Source organism: Amblyomma maculatum, chromosome 1 (assembly GCF_055883805.1).
Source record: "Amblyomma maculatum isolate TAMU_Amacu chromosome 1, ASM5588380v1, whole genome shotgun sequence".
Taxonomy (NCBI): domain Eukaryota; kingdom Metazoa; phylum Arthropoda; class Arachnida; order Ixodida; family Ixodidae; genus Amblyomma; species Amblyomma maculatum.
This window is the reverse complement of record NC_139344.1, coordinates 442,595,212-442,616,596: the sequence shown is the minus strand read 5'-3', so window position 1 is coordinate 442,616,596 and position 21,385 is coordinate 442,595,212. Positions and strand designations below refer to the sequence as shown.

The 21,385-nt window shown below is 42.9% G+C and overlaps 2 protein-coding genes across 2 annotated transcripts; both read right to left on the bottom strand.

The window, feature by feature from the left end:
- Positions 1 to 5,055: 5,055 nt before the first annotated feature.
- On the bottom strand, positions 5,056 to 6,222 carry LOC146209585 (uncharacterized). Its single transcript, XM_084580563.1, has one exon. It carries the CDS (start codon positions 6,220 to 6,222, stop codon positions 5,056 to 5,058), a length of 1,167 nt encoding a protein of 388 aa, XP_084436689.1.
- A 349-nt stretch (positions 6,223 to 6,571) lies between these two features.
- LOC146209584 (uncharacterized) lies at positions 6,572 to 8,136 on the bottom strand. The gene is made up of 2 exons (XM_084580557.1): positions 7,086 to 8,136; positions 6,572 to 6,618 (listed from the first exon to the last, which is right to left on the bottom strand). The coding sequence occupies exons 1-2, from the start codon at positions 8,134 to 8,136 to the stop codon at positions 6,572 to 6,574; spliced, it is 1,098 nt and encodes a 365-aa protein (XP_084436683.1).
- Positions 8,137 to 21,385: the final 13,249 nt, after the last annotated feature.

The window sequence follows — 21,385 nt, the reverse complement described above, 5'->3', positions numbered from 1 at the left end:
CAATATTTATTTGACCACCCGGCCTTTAAAGAAATCCGTTTGGCAAACTGGTAGAGCGGTTGGAACTTTACGAGCAAAAGCAATCCATACTTCAAGCTGCTCGAAGCCCCGTGAATGACATCATTTTAAACCCCTCGCATTCATCTGGGCAAGACAGCTCAGGAATACTCTGCAGGATGTGAGAGAAGAGAGAGTATTATTCATGACTTACCAAGAGTGTACTCGAGAGTGTTTGATTAAGACAAGGAAGTGAAAAAGAGGCTCTCAGGAATAGAGGTTGAGGAAGGGAAAGCTCACCATCTGTTGATTAGCACACCAGGCTAAAGGGAAGAAGAGCTTTGTGAATAAACCTTAACGCTGTGGTGGACGCTACTACTCTGGATACTGACGCTACTACTCTGCTGCTCAGAAGGCTTTGTAGACTAAAATATACGAGTTACCTGCACAAAAAGGTAACAAGAAAACTCAGATTTATTTGCACTAGATCTTATTCTGCCAATTCCTCATTGCTTTCCCCTATATATCGCTCTTATAAGATAAATAGTTAAAGACCGTGCATGTTTTGGTTCCAAGCAGTGTTTAGAAGCTTTAGGTGTTTTGAGCTTGCTGCTCAGAAAGGGAGCAGCGTTAATGCAGCGGGCTAAAGCAGGCCTTCTCGCTTTTGGTGGCACGCATATTTGACTGTTCTAGCTCATCAGTTCGTCCGGTACGTTTTCTCAAAGACATGTGTAAACTAACAGATTGCGCGCTACATTCTAAGAATAATTTCCGAGAGCTAGTAAGATTTCAATCTCTATGGCAACTTTTTACAGCATAAGCTTTTAAAATCGATGTTCTCGGAAAAGTGGGACCATCACCATAAGGACGTAATGGAAAGAAAGTGTCCGGGAAGAAAATAGAGGGAAAAAGGTAGGTGAGCGCGATCACGTGACCTCATTTACATGCACAGGGCTACTGTCCTGCGCCTCATGATAACTTCATCAATACTAAGTGAGAGATGTTCCGCGGAAGTGCTTGTTCCTAATCGTAGCCAACTCGAGCACGTGTGTCTAGCTCGAGAAAGGAAAAAAGGTCATGCAGGCATCCCACACGAGCTACATCTTTCTTCAATTGGCCATAACGTAATGTCAGTTGGAGTTTATAGGTCGCGTTGTCAGTTATGAAGCCAGCACTGTCGTTTCCACTATTTTTACACTGCGTTTCTCGAGACGCTTTCTCTAATCTGTGGGTGTATTTCCCCATGCTTTCAGGAAGACTTGAAGGCTTTAAAGAATAAGAAGATAAAAGACACGTGAAAACGATATTGGTGCTGCTGTCTTCAACCAGCCTACCTATGATCCAGCTAGACAATCAAATTATTAAGAGTTGCTGATCAAGTGTCCAATCGATTTGAATTCCTCGCCGTTTATCTTGAGAACTTGTCATTTAAAATACCTTATAATAATACCCCACACATTGTTACGTGGTAACAAGCAAGAAGACAGCAGAACATTGCGACAGGGTGAATGATGATGGCTTACATAACGCCAGGGCTCTTCCCGCGCCACTGAAGATCTTCGAAACAATATAATTCAGTAATTCACAATACCAGAGCTGTTCTAAAAAATTGCCTCAGCAGGAATTTTGTGCTACGTTAGTCCATTTAACGATATTTCTGGGCTGAGAACAGAGTACTTCGTTTGATATGCATGCAAAAAAACTGCTACGCATAAACTGAAACGCATGAATACAAAAACTGATCTGCATACAAGCACTTAAAAGGAGAAATATGTATAGCACTTCAAAATAAAGTTGCTCGAAAAGGAAACCAAGGATTCTTTTTTCGAAAGGGATATACCGGAGATGTTATTCCTATATTGGCAAACTGATCACCTGCTGCGCGAATATCATACGCGTCCGAATTCCTAGCCAATCGCCACTATGCTTGTGTCTCACTGTAGGCCTCGATGGCAAAACGACTGCAATATTTTAGTAACACATGATGTTTGACCGACTAGCTCAATAATCCAACACATCATTGTAGAAATTCACCTTATGAAATGTAAAAAGCTTTGATGTCATGAGGAGCTCTCGACCCAGTGCCATATTTTAGAAGCAGGCATAATTCCGTTTATTAGCTAGACTCCCCACCTTTTGTTTGTGCCGCCTGCGTTGTCGAGGCAGTTGCCGGATATGATACAACTCATGAATTATTCCTTTTGGATCATTCAGACACACAGGCAGTACCAAGCGGTATTCTCCTAGGCATATTTTGTGTTCTTACTTGCACTATCCTAGACACTGCATTGAGTGCAGTAGTGGCAGAGCTAGGTATTTCTAAAGTGCATAAATAGACATGCCAGAGTACATGACCCGGATGCGGGAAGGGGCCTTCTGAAACTTTCTTACACTTGTGAAATGTTCGAAAACTTAGCGCTTTATGCTCTCCTATTGTTAAGGCGTCTTTTGCGCTTCTGGTAAAATACCGTTTTCCTATTTTGGTCGGGTAATGAAAAAATACTAAAAATGCTGGTAGTACCACATTACTATTTCATAAATGTCAAGTGTGGGACATTGTTCATTCCGAAAAAAGCGTCTCTATTGTTCCGCCATTTGCATCTTTAGGTGGCACGTAAATCTCTTCCGCGAATCTGGTGAGATGGCTTTTCTTCCCCATGCTTCGCTCTGAAAGCCCATACAATGCAACTATGTTGAACAGGGAATATCGCATTTATGAAATTAATTTATTTTTCGTGGTCTGCACGTGTTAAACACTGTTCGACACACCAGCAATATTTATCTTTAACGTTTATTTAACACCCCGCTTAAGGATCCGTCCTTTTTCGGGTATTGAAATGCGGTAGAGGAGGATGTTCACAATCGGCATCAGAGAGATTCGCAGAGAAATTAATCATTACAGTTAGAGTCATAAGAGACCATAGTAGAGGCAGTGGTCCGTCCATAGGGTTGCAAGGTTCTATGCTCGTCATAGAGTGTTCCTACTGCGCACCTCTTCCGCAGTCTGCTGAACTCTGTCTAATCAGTTTTGAGAACAGTGTTCGTAGGGTACTCTGGAGACAGTGCTTTTCATTCAGTTAAGATAAAGAAAAGTGTTGATGTTAATATTGCCAATTTCATTAGCAGTCACCGCAAGAAATACCAGGTTCCTAATTTTCGAATGTCAGCGTAGGTTTTCTCATGCATTTCAAAGCCCAAAATTTACCAGCTCCAATGATCGAGAGATCAGCGACTGGCATGCCATTTTTAGGGTACCGTCACCAGAATTACGAAGCGAGCGGACGCATGTGACAAGGGAGAGGTGCAGCATCAACGTCTCAGGTGTCCGACAATCGAGGGGCGCGTAGCTGGAAGGTGTCGAAATCTGCCTGCCGTGGCGCATCTTTCAATAGAGTGTCAGACTATCCTCTGCAGGCCAAGCGCCTATTCTTGGTTTGTGCCATTTTGATGAAATGTGTGTGTCCAGTGTGCCAGCGCTTGTATAAGCAAGGAAGTGGCAGCCGCGCTTGAGGTGTAAGGCACAATAGAGAGATTTAGCTTACCGTGGTCTGCGATCCGCCAGCGTGACCAGCTACTGTGAGTGGTTGGGGCGCAAAAGCTGATTGGTCCCGACGCGGCAGGACTATGTTCCGACATTCAGTATGTGGCGCTATCTATCGCCGTCAAGAGATCTGGGCATTCGCAATGGAACGCGCGGTGGCGGATCACAGTAGCGGATCGCGGATCACGGTAAGCTAAAACTCTCTAATGTGAATCGGCTCCTGTGAATTCCCTCCCGCGTTCATGGCTTTATTTTATCACACTAAGGAGTCGTGTCTCTACGAAATGTTTTGACCGGCGAAGGGGTGCGAAATGCTATATGTTGAAGCCTTACCAAAATAATTTCAGTGCTTTTCTTTAAAGTGAACCCTTCATGCCTTACAAACCTGATTTCTGGACGGCAGCAAATAGTCCGCAGTACTTTTTTTTACCCATCTGTGTAACAAAGAAAAGGCTGCGATCTGAAGATATACAGCGTTTCCGCGTCTTCTAGATTAGCGAAGTTTTTCTTTAGATATAGAAACGTTTCATTCCTACGGGTGAAATCTAGCACACACACGATGGCCCTAATGAACCGTACCGAAAACTTCCGCAGAGGAGACATGGTAGCTCGAGCAGCCGGTTTACTTGTGGGTGTACAATTACAGTGGCTGGAATATGGGAAGTGTGGTGAAGCCGCAGCCGCTCGCGTGTGCTTCCGCGGTGCAACCGCGAGGCGGCGCTGGTGACTGCTTACACGTCACTTCCTACGAGCCTGTTATGCGTGCGTTTCGCGCTAGAAACGCGAATTTGTAATGGTTCTTCGGGTTCATAGAATAGTATATCCGAACTGCAATTCGTTCACTTGCATGCTACAATGGCAGTGACTATACATGCTGCGCTTTCCATCAGCTTTCGTTCGATTAAACTTGCTCTCTGCGGCCGCGATAGTTGCGCTGAAGTTGCTGCCTGAGCACAGTCGAGATGCGCTGACGCTGTATCACGATCAGATTTTGCTGCTTAGAAGACTATGCAGAATGCGAAAATCGCGTGTTACGGGGTTTAATAGGGCCTTCGCGCACTCGCACTTTTTGCCATAAAAATCGGCTTGTAGTGCACTCCTCTATTACAAAACTTTTGCACAGCGTGAATGTAGCAGTCGCATTCGTGATTATTGATTGTCGTTAAAGAAATGGCTCGAATTAAAGTAGATGTCCAATACGTGTGAAATTATAACTAGAGGTTTCTATGATCGCTGATCATTATTTAATTGTAAAATAAGCACTGTGCTTGACGTAACCAAATAATGTCGTTAGTTTCATGCAAATAAAAGTAGAAAATATATGGTCCCTGGTGTACATTCCTGATGGAACTGTTGATTGCTTTCACACTGAACAATAATTCATATTGACTTGATAGCAGAATTCATGCTGATTTGGCATTGCTTTAATGTAGAATAGTTTAAAATAAGTAACATACAAAACACAATCGAGAAAAAGATCAACAAGACATAGCTGAAAGCACATCTCCACATGGTCCTCACGTTGTTCTGCTAAGTTTCAAATGCTTTTTCTTCTCCCTTGTGGAAGTGTGGTCTTTGTTCAGGGACTTCGTGTAGAAGTGAAGGCATGTCATTATGAAAAACTTTACAATGCTGCTTGTAAGTGCTTCCTTGTGGTTATCGCAGCCAACATGTGGCAGTTGTTGCATGTGCTGCATAATCTCTGTAATGCTGTCTCTGTGCAGCTTATTCCAGCTAAACCAAATGGTGAAAGAGTCCTCCAGTGCTTCAACAAAAGCGAACAGCTCACGTGTTGGATACAGCAGTCCCCCTTGGTCACAGAATGCTGTGAAGGATGAAAGTTGCTTTTCTGCGTTCTCTGGTGACGTAAGGAGAGCATCGAAGCAATCTTGGCATTTTGTTGTGAGGACCTTTCGTCGTGCAACATATCCTGCTAGGTAGTACACCAGTCTGGCGTCACTTGTTTTCTCTGAATATATGTGATCGGGTGCTAATGAAGTTGGAGAGGTCTGAAGAATTCTTGACGCTTCGTCCAGTTTACCAGAGTCCAGCAGGGTGTCGACGTGGCTTGTTAATTCATTTGTCCCAACTAAGCCATCGAGCGTTCCGCCTGCACAATCGCCAGTACTTGGAGCTTTTACCAGATTATAAAAGCTAAGGCAGTTCTCTGCTGTGAGGAACTGTGCCGATGTCGGGTGATCATTGCAGCTATTAAATTGGCGTATTATGCCAAAAAGATTTTCGATTGCATCTTGACTAAGCCTTGAAGTTAAAAGGTATTTGCAGCCAATTCTTTCATTGAGGTAGGTCAAGAGTTCCAGAGTGGCTTTCAAGGTTACTCTAAGCCCTTCCGCAGTGCCAGGTGATAGAAAACCAGCCTTAGAAGGCCCTGTGTTGGCTTCCCACTCATCAATATACACAAGGGCTTTTTTCAAGACTTCTTCTTTTTTCGAGTTTGGCCTGAGTGAGCTTGATGGCTCTCTCGATGTCATTACATCGATCAGATTATGCACGACGGTAATGAACATGGCTGTAGCATCGGTGTGGTCACATGAATGTGCAATTTTGTTCTTGTACAAAAACAAGCCATGCAAAACTTGTGGGCTAAAAAGGTGGAATGCCAAATTGACTTTCATTTTTTCAAAGCTATTAGGACTCAAGTGGACATTAGTTATTTTTGGCATTGCTTTCAATGTGACTTGGCACTTATCATGGTCATGGACTATCTTGATGGGCCTTACGTCCACATGTCCCTCTGGCGTTTTGAAGCCTGCCTTGATGAAGCCATTGCGCACACATTTTACTAAGTGCGGAAAGTCGAACAAGAAGAAAAGGCGTCTGTCATCTCCACAAGGATGGTTTGTCGATGGTTTGATAGCTTTCGAGCTTGCTGCAATGCCAAAATTGCGCCACATTGCCCGATTCCATGACGCGCCATCACAGGTGACGTAGTCAACCTTCAGACCGGCATTTTCGGAAAGCAGCACAGCTTCTAAATGAATCTTCGAGAGCGACGGAGCTTTAACGTTTCCCTTAGAAGCAAAAACGCCAAGGATTTGATGCCATGACCCTGAAAGAGGCTGAAACATGATAACCAGACCATGGTCACATGTAACTGTCTTGTCAGTCTCAGGCGTGTAGGGGCCAAGATCAACGAACCCGTCCACTTTACCAGAGCCGCTTGCAACAGCAAAGTTTTCTGCAACCTTCATCTCATCAAGAATGAGACCACCATGGCACTCAAATTCAGTCATCTGTTGCGTTTTTCTTGATATGCCGGAAAGTACTGCTGTATTAAATCCAAATCTGCTCTCATACTTCTTCATATATTTCCTCAGACAGGTGCGGCTAGGTAGCACAAGTATTTTTTGCTTTCGCACATGTTCATAGAGACGTAGACTTTTCATGTGCATTATAATGCATGCTAATATCCACTCTGGATTATAGCGCATCCCTTTCACAGATTTGCGACTTCCAGCCTCAAAACACTGCATGATTGCAACTCTTTGTTTTTGTGGAAGCTTTTCAATCTTTTTTAGCACAGTACTTTCTTCAATATCTTCATTTTCCTGCTTCATTTTAGCGATTGTTTGATCCAAGCTTTCCACTTTGGCTCTGAGACGTCGCACTGCTTCGGTTCTGGCCCTCAACTTCTTTCCATAATCATACCTGACATTACGTTTCTTTTCCCGGCACCGTTGATTAAGTAGAAGCCTTCGCACATACTTGCATGCGATGCACCGCATCTCATTTTCTTTCGCAGCACCTTTGCACCGTATATGATAGAAGCCTTCGCCCCACTTTATCATTTGCGAACAATTGACATCGGAGAACTCCGTCAGAAGACCCGCTCCTGAGCAAACCTGCATTCTGTCAACCTCTTGCAGCAGGGACGCTGGATCGCATTTGTTGTCTATCGCCGCGAGTTCCACACCACGGACGAACACCTGATGCTTGACAGCGCTGCCCTCATTGCGGAACAAAACAAGCTTCTGAGCGTGAAGGAGCCCCATGTTCGGTCCTGGTAGGCACAAACTATACGACACTGTAAGCGGCTCTTCACAAAATACATGCTTTCCCCATTTATCCGATGGAAGGGGAACGTATCTGGCATCCAAAGTTCTTTGTGGCCCCGATTCGGCAGATGCATACCCGGGTATGTCAGACGCGGGAACGTCAGCCGATATATCGCTGGCCGGCGGAACTGTTCGCCGCCTCTTAGAAGGCACGATCTGGGGGTCCAGTCGCTCTTTTGGCTTCCTCTTCTTGGGTACGCGCTTGGACAGATACTTGGGCACGTTCGGGAAGATCGTGGGAACGGCATCTGACTGAAGGACTGGTTTGATCCTTTCCAAACGCACTGTCTCACCTTTTATGTTATGTTCGAAGTGCCGTAACACAAACTGGGGATCAAAATGAAGTTCGCAAACAGCGGCGTTCTGTTCGAGGGGCTTGTCAGCTCTCGAGATATTTCTGTGCCACCTCAGAAAAAACTCCTCGTCCTTGGGTACACCGAAAAGCGCCAGCTTTTCTTTGCACGATTTGTACCCGGTTGTGCAACCGGGCACAAAACAATGGCTTTGACGCCGGCTCGTCATACACACGTTTTTAACAAGCCAGGCAAAGCGTACAGCGTGCGGAATCCACTCAAATTCACACAAAAAGCGCCGAAAACGTGAGCATATAGGCTTCCCACGCGTTCAGCTACAGTCCAGCTTGACGTGTAAACGACAGCGAGCGCCACCTCGCGGATGCACCATGAGGCTGCACTGTGCTTCGCATAGGAGCCGCTTGGCGGTAATCACACTTCAGTATTACTGTAGTACAATGTTCAATCCCTGTGCTGTCAGGCGATCAGGTGACCGCCAGTGTTCGCAAGATAAGAATGTGGTGGTTGGCAGTGGTGCTAAATTTTCGCCTAGCACTGGAAGTACGAACTGATATTCGCACGTAAAGCGCGTGGCAAAACAAGAAAAAGCAGACTCTATCTTTTTTTGCGAGCGAAAGGCGTGCAATCACAATTTTGTAGTAAACAAAATGAAAGAAGCGCTTTTGTTACTTTAATTTAAACCCACAGAAGGAAGGCGGGATATTCCTGATAATGGAAATATTCTTACAGCGAAGTTTATACACAAAAACGAAACAAAAATACTCTTTATTATTTTTACAATAGAGGTTCTATTGTTTACACTGCAGATAGCCAAATAGAACTAGTAAAAATTATCTTTTTGATGCAAATATTTATCTTAGTGGTTTTTAGAGGATTTTGCGGCTTTTGTTGTGGGTTTATTATTTTTTATTTGACAATACACCTTCGCATTGCTTCAACTACTAAAGTTTCCAGTTGCGGTGAATGGCTTGTAATTTTTACGCTCTGATTATTGGTTTGTTCATCAGGTAAGATTTGCTCCCGCTTAGCGTACAGCCTCGTTAATTGAAAAAATGAGAAGGGTTCAACGCTGCTCAGTCGAATATGGAGCAAAATCATTAGCTGCGGGTTACCGAGTATTCTTCTTCTTCTTCGCGGCTATTTAAGGTCCTCGGACAACGCGATGGGCTGAAGCCTGGCGTAGTATTGCTTTCGCAATAAAAAAGGGGAGTTTTTCGTGTGGTCTCATAAAAAGGACACTTCTACTGCTCTCAAGTGCGCCTTTTCATTGCGAGATAGGCGATATAAATCTATCTGCATAAAACGGAGCACAAAAGCGCTCCAAACCCAAGCAGGCATAGGGGCAAACAAGTATTTCATGTTCTGATGTTCATGCTCTCATAAACTTCAAAAGCACTCACTTTTCGCTCTTACCGTAGGAACAATATGTGTCCCTGAAAATAAACGCATTTTGCCAATGCTGGCAAAATGCAGCAATTTTGCAGTGCTGGCTCATTTGCAAGTGTTCACCAGCACCCATTGATAAAAAACGATCCATGTAAAAGTGTTTATTCACGTTCATACAATGACCATAAGTTTGGAGCCCATAAGTTTGTTTTTCATGTCTTGGTTACCATTTAGCTCACAGGAACGTTGTGGCCAATACAAGAAGAGTGACTTGGATAAATCATTTTTCGATGGCGCGGTGCACCTTAAGTGGCATGTCTCGTTCGAAGTCAAAAGAGAATAAAATAGTTATACAGCAGACAATGTAGAAATATCTACTCAGTGTTTTCGATAAGCCTTAATGAAGGATGGCCAGACATGGCAATGGAGCCAATTAGTTGTGTGCCTTCAATGCTTCTGTGCTCCTAGCTCACACTCACGAGGATTAGGCTTTTTTAGCTTGTCTCGTGCTCTGAGTAACGATTGCCTATTTGGATGGTGACATTACACTAAAAGCAATGAACAATAATTTCAGAAATATCATTACTGACTGCGCTGTAGAAGTAGGCGGTAGGATAGATAGAGAGGATACCGGTAAGCTATCTAAGGAGATGACAGATTTGATTAAGATACATCAGAGTATGAAGGCTTCCAATCCAACAGACCAGATAGAATTGGCCGAGATATCAAAGCTAATCAATAAGCGCAAGATGGCCGATATAAGGAAGTATAACATGGAAAAAATTTAGCATGCTGTAAAGAATGGGGGAAGCCTTAAAGTGGCTAAGAAGAAATTTAGCAGAGGCAAGAACCAGATGTATGCGATAAGGGACAAGGTGGGCAACGTCATCACGAATATGGACAACATAGTCAAAGTAGCCGAGGAGTTCTGTACATATGTCTACAGTAGCAAAAGTAGCCAGGACCATATTAAGATTGGCAACAGGAAAAACAGTAAGACGTTCCACCAGCGACGAAGGACGAGGTCAAGAAAGCATTAGAAACTATGAAAAGGGGAAAATTGGGTGGAGAGGATCAGATAACTAGAGATTTGTTAAAGGACGGGATGGAGGGGGAGGGGGATATCATGCTAGAAAAGCTGGCCCACCTGTATACGCAGTGTCTGGTGTTACCGACGGTACCGGAACCATGGAGGAATGCAAACATTATCCTCATTCATGAGAAAGGGCACTCTAAGGACCTTAAAAATTACAGACCAATAAGCTGACTGTTTGTTACGAATAAGCTATTTACTAAGGTAATCGCTAAAAGAATCAGGATAACCTTAGACTGCAATCAAGCAAAAGATGAAGCAAGTGTTCGGAAACGGTGCTCTACTATCGATCATATCCATACCATCAACCAGGCGATAGAAAAATGCTCGGAATATAACCAGCCGTTATACAGAGCATTCATTGTTTTTACGAAAAAGCATTTAACTCATTTGAAACCTCGGCAGTGATGCAGGCATTGCGAAATCAGGGGGTAGACGAGCCGTACTTGAAAGTGCTGGAATATGTATATAGTGGCTGCACAGCGACCAAAGTTCTGCATAAAGAAAGTAACAAAATTCCCATAAAGAGAGGTGTTAGGCAAGGAGACACGATCTCCCCAGTAATATTCACAGCTTGCTTAGATGAAGTATTCAGAGACTTGGAATGGGATCAGTTAGGGATAAGGGTAGATGGTGAATACCTCTGCGATTTGCTGATAAGATTGCCTTTGCTAAGTAACTCGGGGGACGAACTGCCAATAATGATTGATGTCGTAGACAGGAAAAGTAGAAAGATAGGCTTAAAAATCAAAATGCAGAAGACTAAGGTAATGTTCAACAGCAGTTTACGTTAGGTAGCGAAGCACTGGAAGTAGTAGGCGAATATGTCTACTTAGGACAGGTAGTAACCGCAGATCGGGACCATGAAAATGAAATAACAAGAAGAATAAGATTGGGATGAAGCGCATTTGGCAAGCACTTGCAGATTATGACTAGCAGCTTACCGGTATCGCTCAAAAGGAAAGTATACAACAGTTGTATTTAACCTGTACTCACCTATGAGGCTGGAACAGGGAGGCTAACCTGAGGGTTCTACTTAAGTTGTGGACAACTCAGTGGGCTTTGAACATTAAGAGATTGTAAGAGGGCAAAGTTGGTCAGAGAAATAACTCGCGTTACTGACATTCTAGTAGAAATTAGGAAAAAGAAATGGGCATGGGCAAGACATGTAGTGCAAACAGAGGATAACCTGTGGTCTCTTAGGGTACCAAACTTGATTCCAAGGAAAGGAAAGCGTAGCAGGGGGCGGCAGAAAGTTAGGTGGGCGGATGAGGTTAAGAAGTTAACAGGGGTCGAGTGGACACAGCTAGCACAAAAACGGCTTAATAGGAGAAATATGGGAGATGCCTTCGCCCTGCAGTGGGTATAGTCAGACTCATGATAATGATGATGATTTGTGCCTTAGCCCAGTATATTCACTATACCTCTGTCCTTGTCTGGGCTGTGCTTGCTGAGTCATGTATTTTCTTCTGCGGCTTTTTTTTTAATTAATCGAAAGGTCTAGTAGCACAGCGGCCGATATACTCTTCGAGCTACTACTCCAGAGTTCACCGGGTGTAGGCGAGTGATCTACAAGGCCTGCAAAATCAAAATTGAGTTCTTTAATACTGAAGAAAAAGTTTATTGGAGTCAGCCGCGGATTTTACCCGGTCAGGTTCAAACCCTTGTGCACGGGTTCACTAGCCAAATACATTAATTACTGACCACCGCGGCGTTTGGTTTTTAGAAAATATTATTTTCAGCACCAAAACTCTCAATGTCGGCCCATCAGGCGTGTTGGTCAAAGGCTGTGTGATCCAATTAGAGAGAATATGTCTAAAGGCTCACCTACAAATCGTAGCGCAATGCGGCCTAGGGCTAAATTTGGTGTCAATGTTCTTTTTTGTATATCGTCCCAGAAGAGTATTGTATCTTTGCAATTAACAAAGTTCAGCTGTTTCTGAAGAATTAGGCGGTAGTTCACTGTAGCCGCAAAAATACCTCTTTTTCTTTTAACGACATTTTACCGGGCTCTGTATGTAGCTTTAGAAAGCAAACTCTTCTTATGTGACGAGATAGGCACTGTTTACTCTTTAGTAAAGCAAGATATAAACAATGACACATTTGTGGAGGTAAGAGCATAGAAATTAAATCCTTGAATTAATGCTTCCTCGACATTCAAAACAGGAACTGCGAGGGATAAGGAACAAGTAGAAATTTAGCAGCCAAATAATCCTCATGCGTCGCACTCTATAAACAAGAACGATCTGGAACATTTAAGGACAGAATGAGATTCGGTAAAGCATGAAATAAATTTTCTTGAAACAAATGCACTTGCTATGATGTGCGCAGGGACACAGAAAAATATGAAACGGAAACTTTGTGGCGGACACTCACGTGGACTGAGATCTATGCGCCATTAGCTCTTAGGGGCCAAAATATTCTTATCACGCCTGACAGATTCAAAAGACGAATTTTTCGCAATACAAACCACACTCGGTGAACGCGTTGGAGTTTTGCGCAGTAAATTGTTTTTGTGGTTATAATAAATGTTGTCGCTATAATAAGATTGCAGGTGGTCGCCTTGCCCTGCCCGTGTACAGAGGCTATGGGGAGTGCGGTAGTTGCTATAATGGTTAAGTACTTTTAAATCACCGCCATCCTTTTAGAGACGCATCTTAAGACCCCATTCTTCTCGGTTTTTACCGAAATGATTCGTGATTAAGGAACAGAATGTTTATCTGTCCTAACTCTCTCTATTTCGCTGCGCTTGAGGCATGATAGTATCCTAGAATTCTCAATATTTTAAATTAATGTGGCACGTCTTAATTTTTCTTAGGCTCATCAAGGATTTTTCTACTTGTCTAATGTTTCACTCACGACAATGTTTTTCCAAATGCGGCTGGCTTGAATACGTTTCTCTGTAGATTCATCCTTACCTTCAGTTGCCAGAAAAGTGAGGAGAGCAAATAGGGTGTCTTTCCTGGCGCTAATTTATATTTACTGTTCCCGGAAGAAACCATGTTTCTTAAACATGATTTGAATTATGATAACACTGTGAAATTCATTTTCAGATACAAGGAAAATGACGCTACATCTTACCCAAGTTTCTCGTTACCGACGAAAACATTGAAAGTTTGCCCTTCCCTGTCATGAAGTAAGCATGCATTATGGAGCCAAATGAATTTACTTTCGGCAATAAATAGCAAACGGTAAAAGCGCCCTAAAGGACGATCTGTTAGATTGATCGTCACGTTATTCGGTTAGGATATGCAAAAATATTGCGTTCAAGCTACTTCATAAAAAATGCCTGATTGTGAAAAATTTTCTGGTAGGATAGATCCTTGTTGGTATTTCATTGTCACTAGCGCAACACTGCGCAAACCAAAGTTCGCCAAACTGACTTTATTCGCAAGGCATGCGGTTGCTAAATAAGTAGGCTCGGCTTTGTTTTTAATTGAAATGAATGAATGAAGACTTTATATGAACGAAAGGAACGGGTCTCGGCCGCTGTGTATGTAATTAGGGAATGAACACGTGCAGGGTCTCGCTTCTCGGTTCTTCTCAATTTTTCTCTATTCTCGTTGCTTAACAAGGTCGAATCTAACGATGCAGAATGAATGAAGCCTTTAATAAGATACAAAAAAAAGAATCTCGGAGTTGATCAGAATCAAAACCAGCAATGTCTCATTTGAAGCGAGTACGGATTGTTGTGGATATTGCCATAGTCATTTATTACGCTTGTTAAACTACAAAACACGAGTCCGCTGTGCATTGTAGATCGTCGTGTCCATAGCCTTTCATCTGTGACCAAAACCTTTCACACGTCCTACTCGATTTAATTGCGTGAAATCACTACCCCCTTTTTTAACTTGCATTAGGGGCATTATATACCGGGTCTTCACGTAGGACCTTGGGGATGTCGCAATGGATTGGTTCATATTCTGTTTGCCACTTGGGACCGCTTTATTTCGCTGCCCCAGCATGCACTTCTAACGCAATTTATTCGCTTTTATCTCTGTGAAACTAGGGACAGTGTCCGGACGTCTGTTTTCAAAAGAAATAAAGACGAATAGATTGTGGTAGATATAGACCTTTGCATTTTGGGCTCCCTGGGCGCTGTCATATTGTTCACTGGACAGCCGTGTCGTGTACACCCCGCGCAATCGCACTGGAAGCTACACCGAGACCGGCTTCCGACTGTCCGGAGAGGAGAAATTTCCGTAACTCCCTCGCCCAAAGCAAAAACCTCTACATGGGCAGCGCGGTTGAACACAAATAAAGCAACGAACAAAAACAAACAAAACAATAACGGCCCATTGCCACCTCACCCTCGCCAAACCTCTACACCAGAGGCTAGACTAAGATAGCCTCCCAGGACCAGCTGCTCTGTCTGAAGGTCCCTATTGCAGCATTTCTTATTAAAGCGAAAGCCTTTTTAGGTTCACGAATGGAAAATCTGTGCGCGATAGCTGTGCGTCGCATTTGTGCGCTGATGCGTCACTCGCAAATAGGGGATGTGTGAGGAGCGAGATTAAGAATAAAAACAATTGTTGATGATAGATAATGAGTGAAAGTTATAAATAGGCATCGATAGAGTTAATGACTAGTAGTGATTATCAATATTCACTAAAATAACTTGTAAAAAATAATATGTCAATCTAGTACTTGTAATGACCGGAACTAATTGGAAATGAGTAAAAATACTTAGCGATGAGTTGTAATGACTACAATGACTAGGCATGACTTATCATGACTAGGAAACAATTATGCCAAACGACAGCTTGAAATGACCGCAAACGATTTGAGCTGAAGAAAATGACCACTAATGGCTCATCAAGATTGGAAATGACTAGCAATGGCTTCGAAACGACCAATATGTCGAACGACGACTTGTAATGTCCGCAACTGATTGGAAATGAGTAGAAATGCTTAGTTCTGGGTGGTAATGACTACAATGCCTAGGCATGACTCATAATGACTACGAAACTGGGATTTCGATGATTAGGCTTTGGTCCTACTCTTCTTGAGAGACATCTAGGAGACCCTCTATTTTTTTAATTTCTGATCCAGCTAGAAGAAATAACATTGTCCGTAGTATTAAATTCATTTACCATTGCACATACGAGACAAAAAAGCGCTGCAGGAGAGGCTTTAGTTTTTTTAACACATTACACCCAGCAAGCTACGTTTTTGTCGATATAATAAAGCTGCAATAGCTATTTATTAGATAGTGCTTAAAGCGTTTACGTAGGTGCACGCAAAATATAAAAGAAAGTGGTTTACAACCGTACCTTTCATATGCTTCAATTTTTAGCCCGTCTGTTCCTAGTGAAATATTCAAGTTACTTAAAGCCTTCGCTATAGGTATATTATCACGGAAAACACCTTAAAATGGAGGTATTGCGCTGCCATATGTTATTCAGGATTGCAAGCTGTGCATCTCATATACAGAATACGTGACACCACTAATATACTATATTTCCTCTTATATGAGTGCGACATGCTTACCAAGACAAGAATTCTCCCTCTTTTTACAATAAAAACCTGACCTCTTTAGCGGCATTCGTATTTTTTTTTTACTAAAGCTGTGATAAAGCTGTTTTTCCTGCCAAAAACCATGAAACTGAGCTCAACGGTCTTGAGAACAGAGAGCACGAAAATACCTTGAAGCAAAAAGAAATAGGCAATGGCTTGACGCGAGGGAACGCTGTTTCGAAGACGCGAGAGCGTCAACAACGATTCCTGGCCCGCCATTTGACCGTAATACCAATAGAGCGCCATGCGATGGAGAAAAGAGAAAGGAAACAATACGCATTAGACAAATGACAACAGCTCTAGCCATAACGTCCGAGTGTATTTCACTGCATATGGCGTGCCCTATAAAACGCCTTCTTTAGATTGGTTTGATTTGAGGGGCTTAACGTCCCAAAGCGACTCAGGCTATTAGAAGCACCGTTTTTTTTAGATGTCGTCATCATTCTGACTTCAGCCTCTCACGGAACGGAACATGATGGTACTTTCTGCAAGTGAACGGGCTCTGGTTAAGCTTTTGCCGCCTTTGACGCCAAATGTTTTTCTCCACAATAACTCGCACACGAGTTCAACCACTCGGTGAGAAGCGTTTATTGTTATTATTTAAAAACCCGGCTATCTCGCACACGCTCTTTTATCAACCTTGTCTTTCTTGTATAAAGTGCACAGTTAAAGTTTCTTTTCAAACTCAAAATAACGAAATAACTTTGATAATGACAAGGCTTCAAGTTCTCTGAAGCAGTCAGCACAGCGGCTAAAGACGTGCGCAAGAGAAACCGCAAGTTCAATTCTAATGCGTCGCCTTCCTAGCTGCTTTACTTCTTAAGTTATGTTAAAGTGCGTGCTGCTTCTGAGATATTTTAGCAGGAGAGCTGGCGTCTCGTCTACGATTTGTCAAACGTAACATTAGATGGCGCCGAAAGTTAGGGGCCTTGGACATTACACGCACTGTAACGTGTTAAACTTGTTTAGCACAAGCATTAGAGACAGAGAGACAGTTTTGCATTAAACAGCAGAGAATGTAGCATTGTTTAGTATTCTCTGACATGCTACTTGGTGTAGGAAAGGGGATTGAGAGAGAAAGGCGGAATGAGAGAGATGTTGAACATAAAAGAAAACAAAAACTAGATGGAGATAGTATTCGACCATTAAATCTGTACTAAGATGCACAGCCGGGTAAGAAGTGATGAAATGCATTGTCATACAAATGGCCTTACAATGTTCAAAATATGAAAAATGCCTGAGAACGACCAGCAGGTGCACAAAGTACATAGGATGAAATATGCGTAATGGAGGCATGAAACGTAAAATAATAGCTTGTTAAGATGTCCAATGTGTTTTAAGTAGAGAAACAGAAAGTTCACTGTAATACGCAAGTAACTGATCAATAACTTGAAGTGGGAATTGTGTTGATCAAATATTTAGGGGAATTCCCCAGGGTGGAGTAGATTTGTAATAATGGAGTTGTTACTCATTTACATCCATCCAAGCTCAGTGATACGGCTAAAAGGGAAGACACAGCTTTCTCAGAAACTAGTTAAAGAAAAATCCGTCCTTGTCCGGGGTTCGAACGCGGGACAATCGCCTTTCCGGGGCAGTCACTCTACCAATTCGGCTAACCAAGACGGTCAGTAGGGCAGATGGTGATCAATAAGTGTGAGTGGGATTTGTGTTGGTCAACTATTTATACACAACTTTGGGGGGTTCCTTTAAATATTTGACCAAAAAGTTGATTACTTGTTTCTGTTGCCTAGGGTAGAATAAGCGCCCCAATATACTGTCCAAAGCGACAGCTTTTGAGAAGAGCTTCTCAAAGCAATTCTCATAGTAAAAATGTTAGTTGGTATGCACAGGACACTGAAGAAAGATATGTTCCACAGTTTATATCGGGCTACAGGTGTCACAATGCAGACTATTCGTCTGACCGAAGCGGTGTCTCAACCCATTTATAAGTTGGTGATACAGAGTTTCCATATAGCGAGGAAATATTGGAGGCAGCCCTGATTTTAGATGTGGGTCAAATGAGTGGAGAAATTGGTTGTGATGTTTTGACAAGCTCCAGGGACGATACTTTTCCTCTGAAGAAACCCTTCTATCCAGTGGGGATGCACGAAATTCCGAGAAGATGTGGTTGACGTAGGCCACCTTAACAAGTCGATTCATCTGCTTTTTAATGAATAAGAATGCCACTGTCTACAGTGATCAGCTGAAATGTTATGCTGTGGCCTACGGCAGTAGTGGAATGATGTATATATCGAATGTATTGAGAAATGGATTGATGATCAGCTTTCTTGATCAGATTTAAGAGGATTTGAAAAGACGATTTCGAGTTGGTAAGGATAACCCATCGATGAACTGTTTGGCGCATTATATGTAAAACCGCTTTTTTAATACCGTGAAGTTCGGCTGTTGTCAATGCTTTTCGCTCCAACCGTTAAGAAATGGCGTGGCTTGTTGAGGGGACATAAATGCCACAGGAAGAAGCTTACTAACCACTTGAACCATCGGCGAATGTGTATGCGTGCTTCATATTATTCTCGGTCAGGTGGGCAAGAGTAGCTTGCAGAAGCGCTGCGTGTGGCATGCGGCTCTTCATCAGGACAGTTAAGCGGGCGAGTTAGTGATACACCATCCAAAAGACAGCACGAACAAACGGGGACGGAAGAAAGAAACCACAAGAACAAGCGCTGACTCTCAACTAAAGTTTAATCGCAGGAAGCATGTTTGTATAAGGAACAGAAACAATAAAACGCTAAAACCAGAACGCATTTGTTACTATGTGATATCCAGATATGCAACCTCACAGTCACGCAAGAGCAGAGAAGGTTTGCTGACACACAATCTTTCTTTCTTAGCCATATTATACGCCTCAATGATTTCCCTAGTGAACTGGTCGGTCGATGACTTCCCTGGTCACACAGCGCTTGTTCCTGTGGTTTCTTCCTTTCGTCCCCGTTTGTTCGCGCTGTTTTTTGCATGGCTCTTCATATTCACACCTGTAATAAACGTCATCATCTTTGGAGGCAACACTGTCCAGGGGGCAAACATGGCAAAATTACTATTGAAAAGGAATTAAATTAGATTACTAATTACTTTGTTGAACATCACAGAAAGTAAATAAATTACATTACTAATTACTGCTTCCAAAAAGTAATTAAATTACTTCACAAATACGTCTACTTAGTAGTTCAATTACTTTCTTGTTTCTATCCATTAAAAAAAAGCAAATAAAGCTCGTAAAAAACAACTTGTTCTTTAGACTCGAAGCACACACGTTCTCTCGTCTTCCCGCCAAATTCTTTTCCAGAGAGCTATTCCTTCCCCCCTTCCTACAGCACTTGCCAATACAGAAATAAGAGAACGACAAAAAAACAACAATAAAAGAAGAAGCATGGTCGAAAGATCGTGAAATGATCGGCGAACACCCAGCGTCCTGCTGGCCCGGAGCTATCTCCGCCATTTGAAGAGGGTATTTATTGCTTCCACAGTCCCAAGAATTGACGTCGGTACTTTGTGCTCACTTCTCAGTAATGCTCAAGCGAAGGTGGCTCCCGCTATGGACCCTTCCGCCTATTTCTCCCAACCCCAATCCTCCCTCGCAACGTGGCGCGAGTGTAACCAGGCATTACTTGTGCCCTAGCTGACGCAACAAGGAGTGCCGCTGCGCCGCGTTCCCAACTAGTTTTCAACCAACCTTCTTGCACCCTCTCTCCATTCGGCATTCCCTTGACGCCTTGTATTTTGCTGCTTGGAGAATGGTTGCCGTGAGATAGCCGCACTAAGTGACCCTGCTACACACGAGGTCTCAGACGCACTGTTCTGCTCATTTCTGTCTGCTTTTGCCGATCCGTTACGCTGGCTTCGGCTTGCCCACGTCATTCCTGCTTTCGAGGAACTCTAATTTGTTGTCTATTGAAGGAGTAGTGGCGCACTTCAGTAAAAGGAATTTCGAAAAGAAATAAGTACTTTTCCTGCGAAAGTACAACCAAAAGTAATTCATTAGGTTACTAAATTAACAAACAAAAATGTAATTCATTACATTACAAATTACCTAAAAAGTAATCAAATTACAGCTTTTCATTACTGTAATTCAATTAGTTCTATGTCTGTCAGAGGGAACTGTCAGAGGCAGTAGTTTCTGTGGTTGGTTAATAGCAGGGAGAGGCACAAGCTGCACAGCTTGTCCAAAGACAATATTATTACTGCTTAGGAGTAAACGGCATAAGAAATGTCTTTTCCCTTTGATGTCTTTTCGGAGAAAGGAACGCAAAGTTTTCTGTTCGGCAATCACATCCAGAGGGAGGCATTCTGCTTCTGCTAGCTCTCCAGATGCGGAGAACCCTTTCGGGAGTTGAAGGTATATCCGCAATCAATTGCTCCGCGTGGCCTCCAGAATCTTCTTGCTTGTTAGAGGTAGTCTTTGAAGCACCACTTGATAGTAACGCAGAGTTTCCTCAACATATGCATTTTCAAGCACAATCATTCATCAGCAGTTGCAGCCTAACTCTGTTTCCGACATAAATTTTAAAATGTTTTACGCTGCTGTGATTCACTCAGGAAGGTTTTTGATCCGAGTTCCCAAGAGAAATTACTGTCAATCGTAAAATCCAGGAATCGCTGAACTTGTAAATAAGGTAGTGACCGTCCTCCAATGAAGAGCAATTATCTAGCTATTCTTTTTCTTTTGAAAGCCCTGGCTACACTCTTCTGGTGAGCGGTGAAGACCTCGTGGAGCCATATACATTAAAATGTGTAGTAAACCACATTGAATACGTTGCTGAGTGTTATATTGCAAAGGCGACGCGCTTCAGATGCAGATAGTATCAGCGTAAACCCCTCGCGGAAGGATTCTTCTTATGCGAATCTGGGCAATATAATTAAAATAACCTGAGGTACGCCCCTCTCCACTACGTTAAAAAGGGTTGGGCCGACTGGAGTGGGCGCAAGCATTTTCCGATCATATATGTGGTGTCCAATGCACTTGGGCAGCGCTCCTTTTGTGGCCAAGGCTTGCTAACGCTGCGAGAATTGCGTGATGAAAAACAGATTCCAAAGTGGCCTTGACGTCGAGGAAAGCAGCTATCGAAATGTATCCAGGATAACGGCACTCTTCAGTGATTAGACAGCAGGGATGGCATTATCAATTGAAGACCTGTTTTGGCGAAACCCAATTTCATTTCGAGGATACTCATTTCGGCTTTCGACAGACCAAGTGATTCGTTTGCAGATATATTCCTTCTATAAGCTTACCTACGCAGCTCAGTATACCGATTGACCGGAAGGATGAGTAGCTTGTTGGTTTCTTGCAAGGTTTAGAAACTGACACAACTATCGCCAGCTTACAACACCATGGGGACCTTACTAGACATCCAAGAAGAATCGCAATGTTCCTGGACTCGAAGACGGGAGTTAAGAGGTAATGCAAATATGTGAATAGTAGGTCTACCGTTGGTGCATCTGAGGT

Coding starts and splice junctions, on each gene's coding strand:
- LOC146209584 (XM_084580557.1), bottom strand. CDS start 8,136: ATGACGAGCCGGCGTCAAAGCCATTGTTTTGTGCCCGGTTGCACAACC. Junction 6,619..7,085: donor AAATGAAGATATTGAAGAAA/GTACTGTGCTAA, acceptor ATCATGTTTCAG/CCTCTTTCAGGGTCATGGCA.
- LOC146209585 (XM_084580563.1), bottom strand. CDS start 6,222: ATGCCAAAAATAACTAATGTCCACTTGAGTCCTAATAGCTTTGAAAAA.